Source organism: Tachysurus fulvidraco, chromosome 12, assembly GCF_022655615.1.
Source record: "Tachysurus fulvidraco isolate hzauxx_2018 chromosome 12, HZAU_PFXX_2.0, whole genome shotgun sequence".
Classification (NCBI taxonomy): Eukaryota; Metazoa; Chordata; class Actinopteri; order Siluriformes; family Bagridae; genus Tachysurus; species Tachysurus fulvidraco.
The window spans coordinates 7,401,466-7,423,398 of record NC_062529.1 but is presented as its reverse complement, the minus strand read 5'-3'; the positions used below and the strand labels follow the sequence as shown (position 1 = coordinate 7,423,398).

The 21,933-nt window shown below is 38.6% G+C and overlaps 1 protein-coding gene across 6 annotated transcripts in view; it reads right to left on the bottom strand.

Moving 5' to 3' along the window:
• Positions 1–21,933, bottom strand: part of LOC113659821 (coiled-coil domain-containing protein 9B) — a 40,252-nt gene that overhangs the window by 6,563 nt on the left and 11,756 nt on the right. For 5 of the 6 annotated variants that reach the window (XM_027172872.2, XM_027172875.2, XM_027172873.2 and 2 more), the window contains 6 exons: positions 18,924–19,031; positions 17,106–17,210; positions 16,774–16,914; positions 16,228–16,359; positions 7,151–7,225; positions 2,590–2,759 (listed from right to left, as the gene is read on the bottom strand). In XM_027172872.2, coding sequence (XP_027028673.1) covers positions 2,590–2,759; positions 7,151–7,225; positions 16,228–16,359; positions 16,774–16,914; positions 17,106–17,210; positions 18,924–19,031 — 731 coding nt within the window. Of the gene's footprint in view, positions 1–2,589; positions 2,760–7,150; positions 7,226–16,227; positions 16,360–16,773; positions 16,915–17,105; positions 17,211–17,293; positions 17,340–18,923; positions 19,032–21,933 lie in introns of those variants that run through there. The other variant, XM_027172878.2, reaches the window with a different exon arrangement.

The following is a 21,933-nucleotide window of genomic DNA, read 5'->3' as shown; positions in this document are numbered from 1 at the left end:
TGGGTAAGGAAACAAACCAGATACAGTAGGTACAGGTGACCGGGTCAATCAATAACATTGTGTGATATTGTGGTGTGCTATACTGCTCAAAGCACAAGTGCAGAAAGAAACAAAACAAAAAAATAATTAGTCCAACATCCTGCAAGAACAAATACACTTTTTGTGTATTTATTCATATCGCTACACTAAGAAAGGCTTCTAGACCAAACCTGAGTGTTGTGTAATGTTTTTTTTTTTTTTTATTGTACTATTGAATCATCAGCCTGAATGTTTGCAGCACTCACTAAACACTTTGTCCTTTAACATCCATGTTTCCCACTCCACTTCGGTTTATGGTGTTTGCAAGCTAGACCAAATAAGGCAAGGTATTTTAAGCCTGTCTAAATATAGACTCTGACTGTTTCCCATGCAGTGTTTCTCTCGCAAATAAATCAGCCCCGTATCTCAAACTCTGCTTCGTTGACGACTTCCAGACATGGGGTGTGTAAAAAAGAAACATTGGGTACAGTACTTAGACATAGCTGAGATTTTTTTGGTTCTCATATACAAACAGAAAGAAAACAATGGGTGAAAAGCCCAGAACTAAAAAAAGATAAGATGCAAAGTATTTTTGCTGAAAATGACATGAAATTGGAGTATAGATCTCAAGCCCAAAACTGCTTAAAACCCATCCAACATGAGCAGAAACGGACCCAGCCTGATTATTATTATTGCAGCTACTTTTCTTATTTGATAAAGAAAATGAAAGACATGATCAAATACAGTAGATGTCCGTGAGGTTCACCTTCCTTTCCCATTTGATTTGATCACACTTGCTTTACCTATGTTTGTCAAATTTTCTCAAATTATGGCCAGTGTTGATTCGCACACATTCACCCACCTTCCAATTTCGAACAACAGGTCAGGACATAGACATACGCTTTCAACCATTATCGTGACTCAGAAGTGCCGCCCCCATTCTCACTCCTTTCTCTCCCGGAGTGTGTTATCCTACTGAATAAAAGCCCACTCAATATGTGTGTGTGTGTCTGTTGTTGGGTATTTAACAACCGCATTACTGTAAACATACAAAACGATTCCTTTTTTGCAATTTCAAAATTTTTAGCTAGCCACAACAAATTTTGAAAGTGGCCCAAAAAAAAACAACAACCAAAAAAAGTTCGCTCTGCCACCATCACCCTTAACATGTACCACAGGGCTGTGTGAATACAACAATGGTGTGTGATGTGTTGTTAAGCAACATGCACACTACCGTTATAATACTTCATCTACTGTAATCTGTAGCTCGACATTCCCTTGGTCATCAGGGATTGAAGTGTCGTATAAAGGTGTTGGTCCACTACAAGTGAGCAGAACAGCTTCAAGTAGGGGAAACTTTCCCTCCATCCCACATCCCAGTGTTTGGAGGCATTCCAGAAGTTTAAATATCTCGCATATGATAATAAGCATAGGAGTTATAGCCTTTTGGAGAGGACAGACATGGCTTAACTTTTAATGCACCAGGTTAATGATCAGAAGGTTTGGTGTTCAAGCCCCAACATTGCCACAGAGAAAGGTTCTTAACTTCTTCTGTTACAGGGCTACTTCGCCATGACTGCCCCTGGCTTATGCGGCCTAAAAATTGTAATAAATAAAGTAATTCCATTGCTTTTATAAATCATTCTCTGAACCCTTGTGCACTGTCGATGAGAAAAACAAAACATCCTGGAAGAGGTCACTCCGATCAGGATTTAGACAGGTAATCATAGGTATTGATTTACAGTAAGTATTTCTTCTAAAGGGACAAGTGATGCCAAAATACTCCAGTTAAACCTCCCCAACAGAGCCACTGGTCTTTCCCTTTAATTTGTTATGGCACAGCTTTCTTTTACCTGACCATAATGTTAGAATCATCATTCTCCTCCTTCTTCTTTCGGATTTTCACGTTGGGGTCGCCACAGCAAATCATCTGATTCCACCTACTGTACTGTAACTCTATCCTTCTCATCCTCTGCTCACGCACCGATCGACTTCATATCCTCTTTTAACACATCCATATTTCCCCATAATGTAAGAATGTACAAGAATGTTCATGTAAAAATGGACAATAATCAAAAATGTTGTTCCATTAATTTTCTGTACAACTTTCTCAAAAACATCCCCCTTTATTTTCTTCCACCTGAATTGTCATTATGTGTAGTCTGAAAAAGCAACGTTTCTAGGATTCATACCACATTAATTCATCTGAAAGTGTCTATTTTGGAGACAACTAATAATTATAATAAGGTAAAATGAAATAACCCATAAGTAAATATTTCCTAAAAATCATCCTCTTTTTCAATCCTTTAATTATGTGTATTCTGTATGAAAAATGCTGAAAAGACACAAAAAAAAACCACAAAAACTCGAGTCAACTTTCACAAAACAACTGAGATTTATCATTGAAGTGTCAGTCAGACATGCAGAAAGTGGAACAGCTCAACAAACAAACAAACAGACAAAAGCAATTAGAACAAGGCCCAATCTAAACCAAGACAAATGGGTTAATCACAGATGTACACATGCACACAGACAGCATGCGACATGTGGAGAACGGCCGCAGCAGCTTACGTAAGCTCGGGTTTGTCCATGTCCCAGGCTCTCCTCCACTGTCCCTTGGAGTTTTTGTGGCGAGCCACACGCTCTCGGTCGATTTCTTCTCTCTCTTTTTTCCAGCGCAGGTACTCCAGCTGCTCATCGCTGGATGTGGGGACACTGAGATCAGTCAGCACTTCTGTTTGCTAAAGAAGGTGAAAGATAAGAATATTGTCTAGATGAAAACTATGTCTGAAAAACTTTGTTTAACTGTCATTCATGTAGCTGCTGAAAAATAACTGCTTAAAAGGCAGGATCTCCGATTTCTGAGGAATGCTTCAGAAAACTGAGTCGGGCCGAATAATAAATAAAACAAATAAACAATAAAAAAAACAAAACAAAAATCAAAACAAACTATAGCCAATGAGCAGAAAGGGGCGGGGCTTGTCAATATGTGGCGGAGAGAGTGTTCAGTGCACGTGTGTGACATTAGCAGAAAGGTTTTAACATTGACTTGGAGGATAAAAACAAAAAAAGAAAGCGAAGCGTTTAGCTCAGGAGTTATTGACTCGGGAAACTCCAATCTGTGAATATGCAGCCAACTTTACTTAAGACACCGAAGTTGCTTTTTTCCTTCTCGATAGGTGAGTAACGTTGGTTTTGCTTTGTTACACAGAACTAATACATGCCGTCCTTTACATGATTATGCTTGTGTGTCATTTTTGCTGGTTTGTTTATCTGCAATTGTATTGTTCTTCCCTTCAGCTATGATAAAGACACATTTCTTTCCATTATTTGCCTGGGTTATGTATGTATGTGTGGGCGGAGCTATCAATACAGGGGTGGGACCCATTTGGGTTAGGGGCACCTCCTTCAGAGGTTTTTCTTTTTTTTTTTTTTTTTTACTACTGTAGACATCCAAACTATGAAAGAACATGCATGAAATTATGTCGTAAACGAAAAAGTGTTAAACAACCCAAAATATGTTGTATATTTTAGTTCATCCAAAGTAGCTACATTTAGCTTTGATGACAACATGGAACACTCATGGTGTTTGCTCATCAGATTCATCTGATGAAACTTGCTCTCATGAGGACGTTCCCAGGAAAGAAAGACCAAAAATACAGAGGAAAGATTATTACAATTTCCAGCTTAATTTCCAGCTTCAGAAAATACTGATTTACAGTACATCACCTCAGATTTCAGCCTACATAAAAGCTTCTCAGAGTTCAAATGGCCGACAATTCAACATCCACTGTCCAAAAAAGACTGCATGAGTCAGGCCTTCATGGTTGAATGCAATACAAGAACAAGCAGCAGAAAAGAGTTGCATGGGCCAAGAAACACAAGGAATTGACATCAGAGCAGTGGAAAATGTCCTTAGGGCTGATGAGTCCAAATTTGAGACTTCCTCTAACCGCTGTATCTTTATTAGATATAGAGAGGCTGAATGGATGGTTCCTGATCATGTTGTTCCCACAGTGAAGCATGGAGCAGGAAGTGTGAGTGATGGTGCTTTCCTGGTGACACCATTAGTGACTTAAAACCAACATGGATACCACAGCATTTTCCCATCTGGTTTGCATTTAGTCTGGCCATCGGTTGGACTGGGAAGTAGAAAAAAAAGCAGCCAACAGCTGGTTTGTTCCAAGAGAAATTATCCGAGGGTAAACAGGAAGTGCTACTATGAAAACAGCAAAAATTGTGACGTACATGACAGCCATGTGCTCTTCTCTCTGGAGCAGAGCCGTTACGTCATTCATGTCTAACATGGGGCTGAGTAGGAAGCTTCCCAACCCTAATTATGTTGGCTTTGTAGAAGCCAACATTTTGTTTTCCTATTTAAGCTTAGACAAAAATTTATCAAGAGTAACTCCTCCTAGCACTTTCGAGCCACATGCACCAAATTCGAATATGTTGTAGACCCTGGTTGTCGCCATTACTTTTCCAAGCAATCCGAGTTCCAGTACTTCCGGTAGCGGGTCTCAAAATGGCCTTTTTTCCCCATAGACTCCCATTATAAACTTTGGAGGTTTATAACTCGCCAAGCTTTTGAACTATCTACACCAAACTCGGCCAAACTCGGTGATACTCTGAACAAACTTTTAAATTGGTGTACCGTCCGGCCTTCCGGTTGTCCCGCAGCCCCGCCCCCAAAATATGCAAAATCAAAAAACCTTTTACGACATTGACATGTGACATATCAAAACACTCAGAACAATGAGAGGAACTTCCTCACGTGTATTCTGATGATGTCACGTGACGTCACGTGAAAATCAAAAATTAGCACAGCATGGGCATGTCATATATCAAAACACTCAGCCCAATGTGGGGAACTTCCGTACAAATTTGTACGTATTCGTACAAATGTTTTCAATACAAAACTGTACGTATACCACCTTTGATTGACTTTGTCCAATTTTTGTCGTAGTAGCTCCAGATAAAATTCAAAGTCAGTTCCCACTACAGAAATTCCTTTCTTAATTTCATTTGGCAGCACTACAATAAGAACAAGCCCAGATATTTGGGTTGGTTATATACAAAGAAAACATCCAGAGTAACAATTCCACAACAAATCTACTTCAGTGATCTTGCAACTACTTTACATTTTTCCATTTCTCACCAGTGCTATAATAGAGAGATAAACGTCTACTGGTCTGATGAACATTTTCACGTTCAAGAAAGTTGTATCATACACCGTGATCAATCTGAAACCTGTTATCAGTATGACAATAGCACAAAATAAACACAACAGTCTACCTTTTAAATGCAAGCTATGCTTTTACTGCAGTTTTTCCCCATTTGCTGAGTGACAGCAGACAAATGTCCGCGTTGCTTGTACAAGTTCACAGGATTAAACACATTTCTTATGGTGTTCACCAAACAATGAGTGTAGATTATTGTAAATCTATTCAATTGTGAAGTCTTAAGCAGAATATAGATTCCACTGAGTGAGTGACTGAAAGACTAACTTACCGAATGTCAGACTGACTGAATGATTGACATACTTGAAAAGTGACTAACCGACTAAATAACTGACCAAACAACGGTCTAAACAACTGAAAGACAGACTGGATAATAGTCTGAATGGTTGGTTGGATAACCAAATAATTGATGTATGGCTGAATAACTGATGTCTGTCATAACTGACAGGCTGAATGAATGACCGAACAACTGACAAACTTACTAAATGACTGAATGACTTACTGTACAGACAGACTGAAGGACTAACAGGCTGGGTGGCAGACTAACTAAATAACTGACACGACTGAAAAACAGACTGATCATCAGTTATTCAGTCAGTCTGTCAATTATTCAGTCTGACTTAATGACTGACAGACTGAATAACAAACAAATTTAATATCTGACAGACTGACTGAATGACAGACAGAATGACAATCACTGCGATGTCAGCATAATCTTTGAACTGCTAAACTAACTGAACCTTTTTACTAAACATACCATGCACAATAGCACAAGCTTCAAGCAAAAAATACACTCACATTCTAATCTAATTCAATTCATGCATGGATTTGTTTTTGTTAATAATACCATTCAATGATATTCCCAGCATCCTTCACTCAGACTCATTGTCAGTCATTTTATGTGGTCAGTCAATGGATAATGGACTTTTTTGTTAATATGCCAATGTCAATTTCTACATATCGCTTTAAAAATAGTCTAGAGATTTATCTGGACTTTATTCCTTATAAATGCAAGTGCCTCAAAAAATGGTTGGGATTTCAAGATAAAAACCTTCTCAATGCTTATTGAATCGCCTATTAAAGAATATAGATTTAGTAAATGTAGTATCGTATAATATCCCATTTAGTATAAGGCATAAAAATGGTAACTCAATGTTCTTACATATATTTTGTTTAGCTGTAATAGTTCAAAAATGGATATTTATTGAAATGTTATTGAAATAGTCATGTCAGCTTTGGTCAACATCAGCTCAATACTTCGGTTCAAATCATTAGTCTTGTTTTCCTCTGCAGTTTATTAATTATTTTTTTTCCTCAAGACTACATGCAGGAGGCTGTTATTAGTGGAGCTAGACCTTGTTTTTCAGGTGATCGTGCATCACACCATGGTCTGCTTACTTACAGCAGATTTGAGCAACGTAAAAACTAACAAAAACCTGTAAGAGAATGCTCAGTAGAGAAATCATCAATAAATACATCCTGCAGAAGGGCACAACATGTCTCATATGATAGTGCCATAAGGTTTGTGTTGAGGTTTTATTAGAAAGTCATTCTCCTAAACCTTCTACGTCATGCTTCCAAAAAACAATTCTGATGAATTGCGTGTGAAGCTCAAGAGAGCAAGAGAGAGAGAGAGTGTGAGGGTGAGAGTGTGAGAAAGAGACACACACACAGAGAGAGAGAGAGAGAGAGAGAGAGAGAGAGAAAAGACAGGGATAGAGAAAGAGAGAGAGAGAGAGACAGAGAAAAAAAGAAGACAGGGATAGCAGGGATAGAGAAAAAGACAGATAGAGAGAGAGAAAGAAAGAAAAAGAGATAGAGAGAGAGTGAGTGAGAGAGAGAGAGAGGGGGGGAGAGAGAGAGGGGGGAGGGGGAGAGAGAGAGACACTCACCTGATGATAGGGATTATAATCAGTAAATCCATGAGCACTCTCAACTCGACCCTTTCGTTCTTGCTTCTTTCCAACCTGAAGATCGAGGGATAAAATGAATAAGAGCAGCAAACGGTTTTATTTTACAATAAAATACACTTCAGTTCAAATAAATGAGAATATTCACTCTCAAAAATGAGTTTCTCTCTAATGTAAGTTCAATTTATGGTTGTTCATACAAAAACATGCAGGGAATCATTTTACTATTAATAATTCAGCATCAATAACTTTCAGCTACAGAATTTCACTACAACATGCATCTAAACTGTTTGTATTTAACAGCTCAACAACACGCATGAAACAAACACACCACACAGAGGGTTAAAGGTGTAGTTTGGGTGAAGGATTATACTGCCCTCAACTGGACAAAGTCAGATGTTTCAGAGGGATGATGAAATTATTACAGGTCGTCAGTTTGTGTGTATAGTTTTGATGGATCTATAAATTACACATAGCTTCATTTTCCAAATTGCTATAATATAGAGTAGGCAGTAATAAAGCCATTACAGTGTCCATCTCTAATGTCACATATGTGACATGTTCCTTTTCACACACCTCACACAGACATTTTCTACCCAGACACTGTATGGTTGAGGGTCATGTTTTGATCATCTTTATGTAATGCACTTGAAAGCAGCTGCTAGTAGAATTTGTAGTGAATACATTTTAGCTAGAACCTCATCATCACTTCTGATGTTTTATTACCAACAGCACGTTCCCCGACAGTGACTGGATTATAGCCCTTTCGAACGACCGCATTAATAAACCCAGCACTCGTCTATGAGCCGTTATTGATGAAGGGAGGGTCACAATAACAGATGTACTGTAACATTAACAGTGTTAAACCTGTTCAGAGCAGCGTTTTAGAACCCCGCGTAAAAAAAAAGGCATTAAACCTCTAGCTGGGGTTAAAAGCAGCAATCGGAACAACGATAACTCAGGGTTAAGAGCAGTGTGAAAAGGTTTTTTGTGTCGAGCGAGATGTTCAGTGCCAGACAGAAAAAGACATACAGTCGAAGGATGATGTAATACTAAATGATGTACATTATATTGTTTGCTGTGAAGAACATCCCAATGTAAGAAAGCACGATCAATTAATAACAATAAATGCAGCAGTTCCATCCTTTCCCTTCGACACCCTCCCCCCTTCCCGCTAGACACCCCCACCCTTCCTCTCCCACCCTCCCCCCGGTCTCAAATCGGCCTCTCTCTTCCCCCTCATTTTCCATTGTGGACACAAATATCTGAAACTTTCAAGATGTTCAAGGTCAGAAACTTGACATATGTGTAACATAAGGGACTAAAATATACGTCTTCACATAAAGAAGATGAGCCTGGATTTTATTTTACACGGCGAAGAAGCAACACACCAAAGCACCACTGTTCACTCACACACCGAGAGTCTTCTCTTCATCCATAAGATTTGAAAGCGACATCCACTAGATGGCACGTCAGAGCCAAAACATCTCTGTTCATCAGGCTTTCAAGCCAAACTCTTAAAATTGTTTAGGGATTTCATTCAGAGCTTTGTTTTGTTTAACACATCAATGAACCCTGTGTCTATTAACACATTTAAAAGAACATGCAATTTGTGTAGCTTGATGTAGATAAATGAGAATAAGATGGACGGTTGTTCGTTTTTGTTGCTGAACAATGCTAATGCGTGTCCTTGACTTACTTAAATTGTGTGAACGTGAATCCCATTAAAACTGATGAGTATTAGCCCACAAAATTCAAACATAGATATGAGAAATTGTACAGGAAGTGACTCCACTTCAGGATGCGAGCCCTAGTCACAGAAAGACACACGGAGAGGACAAAAAGACACACAATGGCGCACAAAAAAAAAACAAAAAACACACCCCCACCCCCTGGCACCCTGCTTCTTGTCTCCCAGCTGAATAATTTAGTCTTTCAGAACAAAGTGCAGCTAAATGTTAATTAGTTTAAAAACCTACTGTTCATTATGCTGGAAAACAATGCGAGAGAGAGAAAGCGTGAAAGAGAGCAAGGGTGAGAGAGGGAGTCAGTGTGTACAGTACAAGTGGGCACTGAATCAGGCAGTCAAGCAGTTTCCTACTTCTTGCGCTTTTTTTTTGTTTTAGCACTGAAGCTCTGTACACAGTGACACAGTCGTACAGCTGCCGTGTGCTATCCTTTAGCCTTCAACTCTCCTGACACGAAGCAGCAGCGTTACACAAACCTATTGCTCCCGGTTTCCACCAGTTTCTGACAGAGCTTTAATAGAGGACGTTCCCTCCAATACTCCACTTAAAAACTGCAATCACCGCCCACTTTATTAAACACCTACACGCTCATGCAGTTATCCAACTGATCAATCATGTGACCGCAGCACAATGCACAGCATCATGAGGTTCCAGGTTAAGTGCTTCAGGTAATGTTCACAACAAACATCAGGATGAAGAAAAACTATAATCTCTGAGACTCGGATCACAGCATGTGGGATGTTGGTACCAGATGGACTCGTTTTGAGTGTTTCAGAAAATGGTACTCTCCTGAGATTTTCACACCAGTTTCATTAGTTTTTTGTTCTTGTAATGCTTCCGATGAACCACGGTTCGAGATATTTCAGTAACCATTGTGGGTTTTTCTTTCTTTAATGGAAAGGTACCTACAATTTTGTCCATGTGTGCATTTCTAACACACAGTGACCTTTACAGACAGGATAAGCGACAGTTATATATTTATATAAAGTACAATTTATTTCAGTCATTTTGGTGATATGTATTATAACATCTATAATGTATTATACTTACTGTATATAATGTAAGAATTTTAAATTATTATATAAGCTAGATTTATACAGGCTTGTGAAACAGGCTAATACTATCGACTAATTATATTATTCTAATTATAGACTAATATTCTTACTAATTATCTTAATAGTTATAAAAAAAAGATCAGCCATTTCTCAATTTTCGTCTGGTTTCTTCAGTCCCTGAGGAAAATGGCATTACATTTTAAAACGGATAGTAATTATTGTTTTATCTCCATCATGGTAAAAGCTTATTAACCCACCTTTTCATCAAAATTAGTGCCATCTCAAAATTCACCTCATTTATATTCACACCTATGAATGTTGGAAAAAAATTCTTTACATTTCTTCACATTCTTGGCATTTGGCTTTAGGTATCTTCTAGTAAGTTAACCAAGCCAAATAATTCACCTCACAGACATTCAGACCTTCACTCAGTTAGCTTGCTAGCCTTGTGTGAGCCATTACTAAGCTAGTGCAATATTCAGTATGTTATAGGCTATATTATGGTGAGGGGAAATGTTTATGCGCAAAAGACGATCATTTCTACCAGTTTACCTGTATGGAAAATACTTTTGGGGAAACCCTGAGATAATCAGCACCAACAGCAACAGCATACTGTATATATCTAGTTTATAAAGTTTAATTTGTCCTCCTTCAGTGTAGGTTTTAAATGCCTCCATAAGCAACAGGGGGGGAGCATTGTGTTTTTACATCTGTCTGTGATTGTCTCTAGCCTGATATCTCAGGAACAAAGTACTTTGTAGGATGGATATGGAATAATCACTGTTAGGAGCAGATAACCTGATACCTAATAATACAAGATGCAAATCAATCCAAGTAACATCAGGGTTACAGCGAGGTTTTTCTTCAATAGCTTTCTACTTGTTTGTCGATCCAAATATTTTACATCATCATGGTCAGGAAATAAAGGGAAGGGGTCCTTCCATCATCCATATTTCAAGGGTATACATTTTCAGGCATATAAAAGATTAACAAGAAAGATGTAGCCTGGATCTACTTCGACCAGTTTCCCTAGTTTAGTATCAAACAAGCCCAATCTGCCAAACTACCCCTCAGCAAACAGCTCTGCATCTAATCACGACAAAAACGTAAGCATCCAAAAAAAAAAAAGTCCTTCAATCAGCTATCTGTATTATTTTAATACTAGTGCAATACTAATACAGCTAACTTAACAAGGTAAATAACAGTTGCCCATTAAGAATCTGCAATAAACACATTAAGTGTCATGTAACAAAAATGTGCCAGCTTAATGGTTGTGGTAGAGGGTTGTAAAATCCTTGGGAACAACTGAACAACTGTTCTCTGCTGCACTGTGTCTAGACAAGAGAACAAGGAAGGTTTAGCCCTGCTGAATATTCAAAAGCACGGGCAAAGAACTGGTGAGAATTGGCTATACGAGCGCTGTCGAGTGCTGTGCGCCTCTACATCAATCACTGCAGACGGTCTGGGGAGTCATGAGAGGGCTGTTACTTAATGTCTGGTAGTTATTTAAAACAGGGTATAAGACACCTAGAGAGTCCTTGATACCAAGTGCACAATGAAAGAAGGAGAGGAAAAGTGTGCTATATTGTCACACTATGCTTTCCTGAGATACTGTGTCTAGAATAGAATAGAATTGAATAGCCATTATTTTGTCACATACACATTGGCACAGTGAAAATCTTTCTTCGCATATCCCAACTTTGGAGGTTGGGGTCAGATTAGTGCTAAGGCTGGAACCCTGATTCGCTGATCAATAACAAAGATCTAAAGCACTTGAGCCACCACTGCCCGATCATAATGTCTTTTTAATAATATTTTAGGTTTGTTTTGGAATAAATGTAGTTACAAACTGACACGAAGCATCTAGTGTGGTGTTGAAAGTGCAGTGCATAATTCCAATTTAAAGCTGTAAAATGGAATTAACACATGTTGATAGTGTTAAAAAAAAAACTAACCAATACAAATTATGGCTGATCATTTTCACCTTGAAATGTGAAACAACTGCCAATAAAATTTATAAAAACAAAGAAAGATTTTGGAGTCGAGGCATACAATATCCTGACTGCATTATTGTGCACCGAGTCATTATACACCAAAAGTAGTAGAACATCGCGGAACCAATTTATTTGTTTCTGTACACTGAAAACGGTGTTTAAGAGCAAAAGGTGACCAAGATGATGCATGAGAAATTCAGCATTTATTTCCTGATATTTACATCCAGATGTGTTAACTCAGAACATGCCACCTTTGGTTGAAAACCAGACAGTTTTTAGGTGAGCTAAATTATCGAAACATGCTAGAAGTGTAAATAACACTTAATATTTGGTTGCAGATCCCTTGTTTGCAGTAACTGCATCAAGCTGGCAACCAACTGACATTACCAAACTGTTACGTTCTTCTTTTGGGATTCTTTTACTACAATTTTTCAGTTGTTTTTAGTTTTGGTGGTTTCATCCTTCGGTTGGTTAAGGTCTAGCGATGACCCAAAACACACAGCCACCACAACAAAGGACTTGACTAGTCTAAGGACTTGACAAGTCATGTTCTTGCTGTGTGATGAAATTCCTTCTTATTACAAAAGATGCAGTTCTCTGTTAATTGGCAGACTGAATTCTTCTGTACAGTTGTGAATGCTACCTAAATCTATCTGTTCCAGAATCAGCAACGTGAGCCCAAGCCATGACACCATGCTTGACTGATGACCTCATACCTTTTGGTTTCATCGTTTCTTTACAGGTAAAACTCACGTCTCAATCAAGAGTAGACCATAAATATCATAAATATGAATTCATTTAGACAAACAATTTCACAGAGTATAGCTGGACAACAAGGACATCCTGTCAGTCAATTAAGAAATGGTGGATTCAAATAACAGGTGCCATATTCTAAGCTGTTTAAAATATCTAGATGTAAATATCAGGAAATAAACACTGAAATTTAACGTTTCATATTCATCTTTTGATCTCAAAGCTCAATGTTTTCAGTGTACAGCAAGAACAATGAATCTGACATGTCGTTCCAATACTTTTGGGCATATTAGAATGTGAAAATAGAATACAAAGATTAGATGATAAAAAATGTTCTTTACTGTTCACCACCAATTTGTGCTTTTACAATCTGAGTTTGGAAATACCGTAGCTAACATTCTTAGCTAAACTCTAGCTGACTACACCTTTAATAGCATGGGAACTAGTAGTAGGGCTGAACATGGAAATTAAATCGATCCTATTACAAAATGAGGAGCTGCAGTATGGGGATGTAATGTTTTGTCTCAGAGCAAAGATCCTTGGTCTGTTGTGGATGATGGTCTGTAATGCACAGTACTATTTTGTTGACCAGACGCGCATTGGACATCATTAGTAGCTCATACAATACATGGTGTATTACACTGGTGCCGAAGAAGCCGAAGCTCAATCCATCGTACGAGTCTTGTGCTCAGGCAAAGCAAGAAGTTAATCATTTTCGACAGGAGCTGGAAAGCTGCAATGACAAGAGGTGAGGTAACTGTCAGGGGTTGAAAAGTGAGAAGCAGGTGGACTGAAAGGCTTTATGCAAATTAGAAGTGAAGCAACTAAGCGGCTACTGTACATATGGGAGAGAGGAAGATTGGTACAGTAGCATTCTCTCTCGAACAGGAGGTTTTTACTTCCTCAAATTTGTACCTGCTCACAGCTCCTGATGAAATCCATCATACTGATACAGGCATGAGGTGATCACAGGTTACACTGGCTCTGGTGTTCTTATTTTATTTGGGTTTTCTAACTTACACGATAAGCTTTAGGCCAGAATTTATGAAAACTCAAAAGCAGTTCTAGGCTCATTCTCACACTAGCACACAGTGATGCATCTTTATTAGAGCACAAGCATTTCCCTTCAGAATCTCTTTTTTTATTTTTTTGGTCTATTTTCAGATAGGGGACATTTAATTTGTGGTCAATCAAATGTCTTCGAAAATCCTAGTAGGTAGAGAGAGAGAAAAATTACAGACTGGTGAAAAGACTGATGTTTGAAAACAAAGAGCTAAAACACTCTCACTCACTCGCTCACTCGTTTTCTACCGCTTATCCGAACTACCTCGGGTCACGGGAGAGCTATAACATAAAAACCAATTTGCAAAAAGACTTTGTAAATTAGCAACCTGACAGGAATTTCTTATTATAAAATCACCAGAAATGAGAAAGGGGGCTTTTCAGCTATACTAACACTTTTATATACCAACATGCTGCTGCTATTATACTAATGTGTTCATTCCGGTATTTCCGCACACGTAACATCGATTAACATACAGTATTTACACTGGTCAAAAAAGAAAATCTGAGGACAAGTCATTAAAAAAAGGATCCCAATCATGATACTGTGTCCCTTGCCAAAGATGTTTGTCTGTATAGGACCCAATATGTTAAGGGCATGATGGGTTCTGCTGAGCAATGCAGTGAATTGCCAAAGTTCTACAAGATACTGGACATTGTGGTCAATTTTGTCACTACAAAGCTCTCATTTTGTTTTCTGCAACAGTCCATACAGCAGCTACACAGATATAGAAATCCTGGATCCAGAGAATTTGAATGATTACCACCCATTAGTTGGATACCCAGAAGCTAGAAAGTTGATGGTGACCCAAAAGATGTGCTTGCTGAATTGAATATAACGGTATGTACTATTGATGTACATGATTAATGGATTACTCTTTGAGATTTTTTTTTTTTTTAATGGGTGTATACAGTTAATGCTGTAGTAATTTAGCCTTCAAATATACCTGAGCTCGAACTTGGACATTGCAGAACTGCCTGTGAAAAGTACCATCTTGCCATTCTTTGAAATAATGATGAAAGCTGTTACCATTATTTACATTTATGGCACTTGGCAGATGTCCTTATCCAGAGTGACTTACATTTCCTATTTTAATACTGAGCAATTGAAGGTTAAGTGTCTTGCTCAGGGGTCCAGCAGTGGCAGCTTGGTGGACCGAGGATTTGAGCTCGTAGTCTTCCGATCGGAGGTCAAAACTTAACCACTAGGCTACCACACCAACCACAGTCACAAACATCATCTCTTGATAAAGCCAGCATCAGTTTGCCAGCATCTTTCCACATCTTCAGATATTCAGACCTATATGCGAAACATCTCATAGTGGCCTTCTCCATTTCTCATGACACTGAGTTAAAACTCCATAAGGGCAATGACATACTGTATGAAAGCATTGCTTTAACGGAGCCTGGTAGTGGAACATGATATGATGTCTGGACCACAAGCATTAAGTACAAGCTTGGAAGCTATAGATCACAGTTGTGCCAGGCTTGATGTAATGAGTTAGTGTAAGTAAAAAATAGGGAGGGACGAAGATGATGATAAGTTTCGGTTTTCCTCCAGGTATCTAGAATGGTTTTTCATCCAGAAAACTATGATAAAGTTGTTTTTTTTTTATTGCAAGTACCCTTTTCATAACAACTGTTGAGAGAAGCCTTAGACAAGAACTCTCCTCGACTACTTAAACTGTACCGTGGCAGAAATGGAAAGCCCCTTGTAGAAGCCTGATGAACATCTAGACTTATCTATAAAATATTTATTAATCAAATAAGGCTATGTTTGCTGTTTAGCCTTAAAAATGATGTGCAGTAATGCGCCTTGATATTTTTTGCAGTGAACCCATCGCATGGCACAAACACAATAGACAATTTGGAGACGTCATTCAGGCATGTCTTTGGACTGGTGAAAGACACTGTAGTACCCAGAAGAAACCAAACACACACACAGGGTAGACATGGGGATCAAACCCATAACCCCCACGGTGTGAATGGGGTTAAAAATTAATGCCTGATCTATTTTTAACTGCCCATAGTGAACACAACCCACACTACTCATTTCTACACTCTCACAAGACCGAGCTGGAAAACTGCAATGACAAGAAGTGAGGTAACTGTCAGGGGATGAAAAGTGAGAAGCAGGTGGACTGAAAGGCTTTATGCAAATTAGAAGTGAAGCAACTAAGTGACGCATCTCTCGCATCTTATGCCCTTTCCCAAGCAGTGACTTGTTTTTTCTTTTGCAAGGTGATCGTTTGCATTTGGCCTTACTACTGCTTTAAATGAAAAAGTAAAAAAAGCTAAGGTTGCAGATGTCTCTTGAAGTTTGTAATGCTTTGTGTCAAGAGCCGTGCCATTTTAGTGTCAACATAAAATGTAAAAGCAAAGCCACTAGCAATTACAAAAGAACATCAACGCAAAATTAGGGTGTTTAAATGCCTTCAAAGTCTTACCGGGCATTTTGTACAATCCTTTCTCCCGGCAGTGGTATCCAGAGTCTCTCTCCTGCCCTCAGTAGAGTGCTTGATCCCTGCTAGACCAGCAGTACTGCCCTTCTCCACTCTTTCACTGACCACCCTCTTCCCCTGCAGAGAAAGGTCTCAGCTCAAAAGTCATCTCAGTCTACATCACTATTTCTGTACATATTTTTACTTGTGCGATAAAAAAACTTACCAATTACATATCTTCCATCAAGCTTCTCTATTAATCGTCAGCACTTACTTTCCTCACTAATGGTACTGTTTGATCAAAACAGTTTTATGCTTAAAATGTACATTCTTGTGTACTCCTATCTCTTCAATTCACTTATCTGGGGAACATCTCTGCTGCTGTCAATACATGCAAATCAATAGGATATGACATGGTCACTAAAAGAAATGTGTAACCATGGAAACAGCCGAGAAATACATATTTTGCAACCCAACAACATCCAGAACAGGGTACGAGTCATTAACATTCTTAGTTCACACACATTTATATGGACCTAATGCCAAGCTTGCCTTAGTGTTTCCAGGGGCAGTGACTAGAATCTGCCTCCTTTTACCACGGCCAACACTGAAAACGTTGGACACGTCCTCCTGGTTCTGCAGCAGTTTAGGTATTTCATCTCCCAAATCCTTCTTTGTTACAACACGCTTCTCCTTAAATGATGAAGAAGAACAAAAATCGGGAAGGAAAAAAAGTGGTTATTTAAAAATTGGGTGCCAAACACATCACGAGGAATTAACTGCATTTTTACCTAATTGTCTGTTTGTAATGGCAAGCTACAAATTAAAATGAAAGCCACATTTTACATAATGCAGTATTTAACCAGAAAGACTAAAAGGCTCACAGTAGGGAACTTATTGATAGTGATGGTCAGATCCTCAACCTTCCCTTTACGGCTCTGCATCGCCATGCCCTCCTGCTCCGCACGTTTCTTATCCTCCTCTACCTCCTAAAAGACAGGATTTAAGTCAGATTACAGCTCTCAATGTAAACCAGCATAATAAACTAAAAAATTTAACTGCATAGTGCTACCTGACTCAAACTAGCTCTACTTCATCACAACAATATCCAGCAATATAAGGTGCACAACCATGGGCGTAAATTTCATTTAACAGGAGGGGGTGGGGACAATAAATATAAAATTTCTCATGAGCAATTTTTGAAGAGGACACAAATAATACAGTCAAATTGTACTTATAAAAGACATGTCCCCACAGTGAAAAACGACTGCGTCATTATGGTTATTCTCAAAGTTTTTCTCAGGTTCAAATTTTCCTTTTCTCCATTATTTTATCTAGTCTATGACACTGCAAGGCAAGGCAAGTTTATTTATATTGTAGCACATTTAACTATCATAAAAATAAAAACAAGGAATTAAAAAATGTTAAAAAAATTTTTTAAATTAAGACACTTAAGAACAGAATAGAATTTGATTATAGAAAAAAAAATACAGTGAGGTCAGTTCGGACGTAGCACAGTGCTAATTTAGTAAAAGCACAGCTAAACGATATGCTAATTGTGACCGTTAATGTTAACATTATGCTAAGTCGTCCCAAATAAAACAATGCATGGGAAACGGCTTTGGCGTGTTAGTTACAGTGCACTATGCGACAAGCTATAACAAGCTAACGTTAACTAGAGAAGTAATAACCGTTATAGCAGATTCATGGAAAATTACAACGGTAATCAGCATTTTTGCCGCAACTAAATTATGAATGAGTCTGCATCATTAAAGAGAATCGCTTTATTTAAAGTGAATAAAATCCCCTACTTAATGGAGTTTAACATTAATTGAGCCGCAGCCACACACCTGACTCGTGTGTGCAGAGTAGGTGAGATGTACTGGGGAAGCAGGCAGTGGGTCAAACCACTGTGAGAAAGCGGAGGGGGAACGCAACTGTTTCTAAATGCAGTTTTTGCGGGGTTTTTGTGTGTTTTTTTTTTCTACTTACACAATTATTTAGGTATACATACATACATACATATATTTTTCACAATAGAGAGTGCGATATTTTTTAAAGAATATTTTTTGGGGGGGAGGGGGGAGACAATCCTCGAATGGGGGGGGGGTCTCCCTCCCCCAAATCCCCCCGGGATTTACACCCATGTGCACAACCCTGTTTACCTGCTTACAGGTTTGCTTAGTTTACTGCCAGACTTCAACATGAAACCACAGCCCTTTGCTGGCCAGAATCAGATTTTGTTTTGATATGGGCGATTGATTTATGTATACAGTACATATGAGTTTAATGTGTGTGCATAGAAGCATGATTCTGATACGTGTGCAAGACTGATGTGTGTATATAAGCATGAGTCTGATCTGTGCGTATAAGCATGAGTCTGATCTGTGCATATAAGCATGAGTCTGACCTGTGCGTATAAGCATGAGAATCATCTGTGCGTATAAGCATGAGTCTGACCTGTGCGTATAAGCATAAGTCTGATGTGAAAGCACAAGTACGACTTTAATATCTATGTAAAAGTGTGAGTCTGATGTGTGCATATAAGCATGTATCTGATGTGTGTACGAGCGTGAGTCTGATGTGCTTATAAGCAAAAGTCTTATGTGCGTGTATATATTTACCTGATATATTTACTAATAAATAAAATAGAGGGCTGGTTAACATAAGCTAGGAAATAACACAAACGTCCGGATTATCACCTGATAGCGCTTCATAAGGGCCTCGTTCTTCTTTCGCAATGCCTCAATCTTCCTATCCAGCTCAGCATCTTTCTGCTCCTTCTTCACCAGGATCATGTCCGTGGCGCTCTAAGGAAAACAGTCCTTATTCACTTTTCCACTTTTCCATACAAAAAAAATAGCTACGGTAAAATACATTTCTTTATTTTGGTTTTTTCATTCTTGTAACAAAAATATTCAAAACATTCACATACACAACCATTGTAGCGTTGACTTGTATATTAAGTAACACATCCGGTGCTCTGAGGCACCCAACAGGAGAATGTATTAGAGTATAAAATGCTATTATTTCAAATATTTCCATCAAAGATTTTGATCTTGCTGAATTCTGCAGCGGTGTCTTAGTGGTTAGCACATTCGCCTCACACCTCCAGGGTTGGGGGTTCGATCCCCCCCCCGACTTGTGTGTGTGGAGTTTGCATGTTCTCGCCGTGCTTTGGGGGTTTCCTCCGGGTACTCCGGTTTCCTCCCCCGGTCCAAAGAAATGCATTGTAGGTTGATTGGCATCTCTGGAAAATTGTCCGTAGTGTGTGAGTGAATGAGTGTGTGTGTGCCCTGCGATGGGTTGGCACTCCATCCAGGGTGTATCCTGCCTTGATGCCCGATGACGCCCTAGATAGGCACAGGCTCCCCGTGACCCGAGAAGATCGGATAAGCGGTAGAAAATGAATGAATGAATGAATTCTGCAGCATTTTGATTATAAGCCAGCAGCTATCTTTTTGTGCTATGGCTCACATATTGTTAAACTTCTGCACGTCTAATTTCCCATACTGAAAATGCCATATTGTTTTCCAGCACTTTACTCTTGATGAAGGACACTTACAGCATTGTGCAGCATTCAGAGTACAGTAAAAGGGAACACGGGACAAAGGAACACCTTTTAATCACATAAGAGCATGTGAGAATTCGTTAGCACTAAAATCTACAATTCAAGTCTCTTCAAATTGGGATGAGCTGGTTTTAAAAAAAAGAAGAATTTCCAGATTTCTCCAGCTATTATGTTTCATAGTGAACGAGACATTGTTTACTGTAAATGAGTCCTTTCTGCAACAGATATTGTTAAAAATATTTCAAATTGCTCCTGTCCTGTACAGCAAACCAAAGCCCATATTCATAAAGATTCTCAAAATGACTCTAGAGAGCTCTTAATTTAGCTTAAACATTTATAACTATGAATCTTAGCTCAAGACTGATTCAGAACTCCGAGCAAGGAAACACAAAACCTTTATTGAGAGGAGGCGGGGCTAAACCCGTTACTAGGTATGACGCATTCTTTTGAAGACTGTGATTGGCTGTCCAATAGAAGAAAAATAATAATAAAATTCAAATATTTTACAATTTTAATATCTAGTCAATTAAAAGCCTTCACTATATCGTGTAGGGATTACGTTTGTGAGCAATCATCATAGAGATGCGCTGAAATCTGGATGTTACAAATAAAACAAATGTAATGTAAACATCTCAGACACAGAGCAGAAATGTCATAGCACCAAATGATACCGTTTCTGCCGCTATGACATTTCGGCTCGGTTTCTGAGATGTTAGTGTATCTCTAAATGCCACAGCGGCACAACACACATACATACAGTACACACAAACACAAGTACACACACCCAAACATACACACACACAAAAACACACACACTTACTTCTGCGCTGTGTCCGAGATGTTATCTCTAATATGATTGGTCACAAACAAAATCCCTCAACGATCTAATTTGTAGCATTTTAATAACTCGCTATAATTATTAAATTTCATATGCAATACATTTCTTCTCCTTCTTCACCTTTTGGCCATTTTCTCCTCTCCTAAAGAAACTCTTAAGTCTCTTTAAACTCCTCCTTTCTTCTGTGAATAACTGTTATCTTTACTGGGGTCTTCTCTTTCATCTTAAGGAGAAAGGCCCACATTTTCATGACTAGGAGCAACTCTCTAGGAGCACTAAGAATTTTCATGCATATGGGCCCTAATGTCTAATAATGCTGCTTTAGTAATAATCTCTCTTATTAATCATTCATTGGATTTCAGGAACCACTTCATTCTGGATCTGAAGCTTGAAGAGTGTGATGCAGGAATACAAGCCGGATGTCATACCAGTCTATCACATTTACACCCAGGGGGTAATTCAATGTAGCCAGAAGGCTTAATGGCTTGTTTTTGGGAGGTGAGAGGAAACCAGAGAGCCTGGAGGACGCAGACACAGGATCAGACTAAAAACCATAGAGTTGTGAAGTGTTAAAATGAACCTCTGTGTCACCATTGTGCCCAGCCTTAATAACAACAACAACAACAACAATAATAATAATAATATTAACTATGATACAATGTTGTTGGTGGTGGTGTTATTATTATTAAGGCTGGGCAGAATGGTGACGGCAACGATGATGATGATGATGATCATCATCATCATCATCATCATCATCATCAATAATGATGATATTATTATTATTATTATTATTATTATTATTATTATTATTATTACTACAATACTACTACTACTACTACTACTACAATAGAGTGGCATCCTATCCTGTTCTTGTGCAGGCTCTGTATCCAACACAAACCTCACTATCCTTTTTAATCCGGTTTAAATTACATCACTGCTGAATAAAAGTAAAAATTGTAGGCTTTCATCAGCATACAAGACTATTTAAAACTTTAAAATAGCTCGTCTTCCAGTTACAGCAGTTTAGAATAGGATAAATATCAGATTGAGAATAAACAGTTACCACTCAAGAAAATGGAAGAGATTAATACATTGAAGCAGAGATTTTGTTTTTTTCTTTTGGTGTCCAGCATGACTGTGCTTACAGCCTGACGTGTGAAATCCCCATAGGGAGCCTCGGTTATGGCGCTCTGTTGCGGCAAAATCACGCCGGGTGCTTTAATGACTGTAAGGTTCAGTAAAGGCCATGTCTGAGAATCCTGGGGAAGGAAGGGGCTCACGCGTGAATGCTTTGTCAGAGACG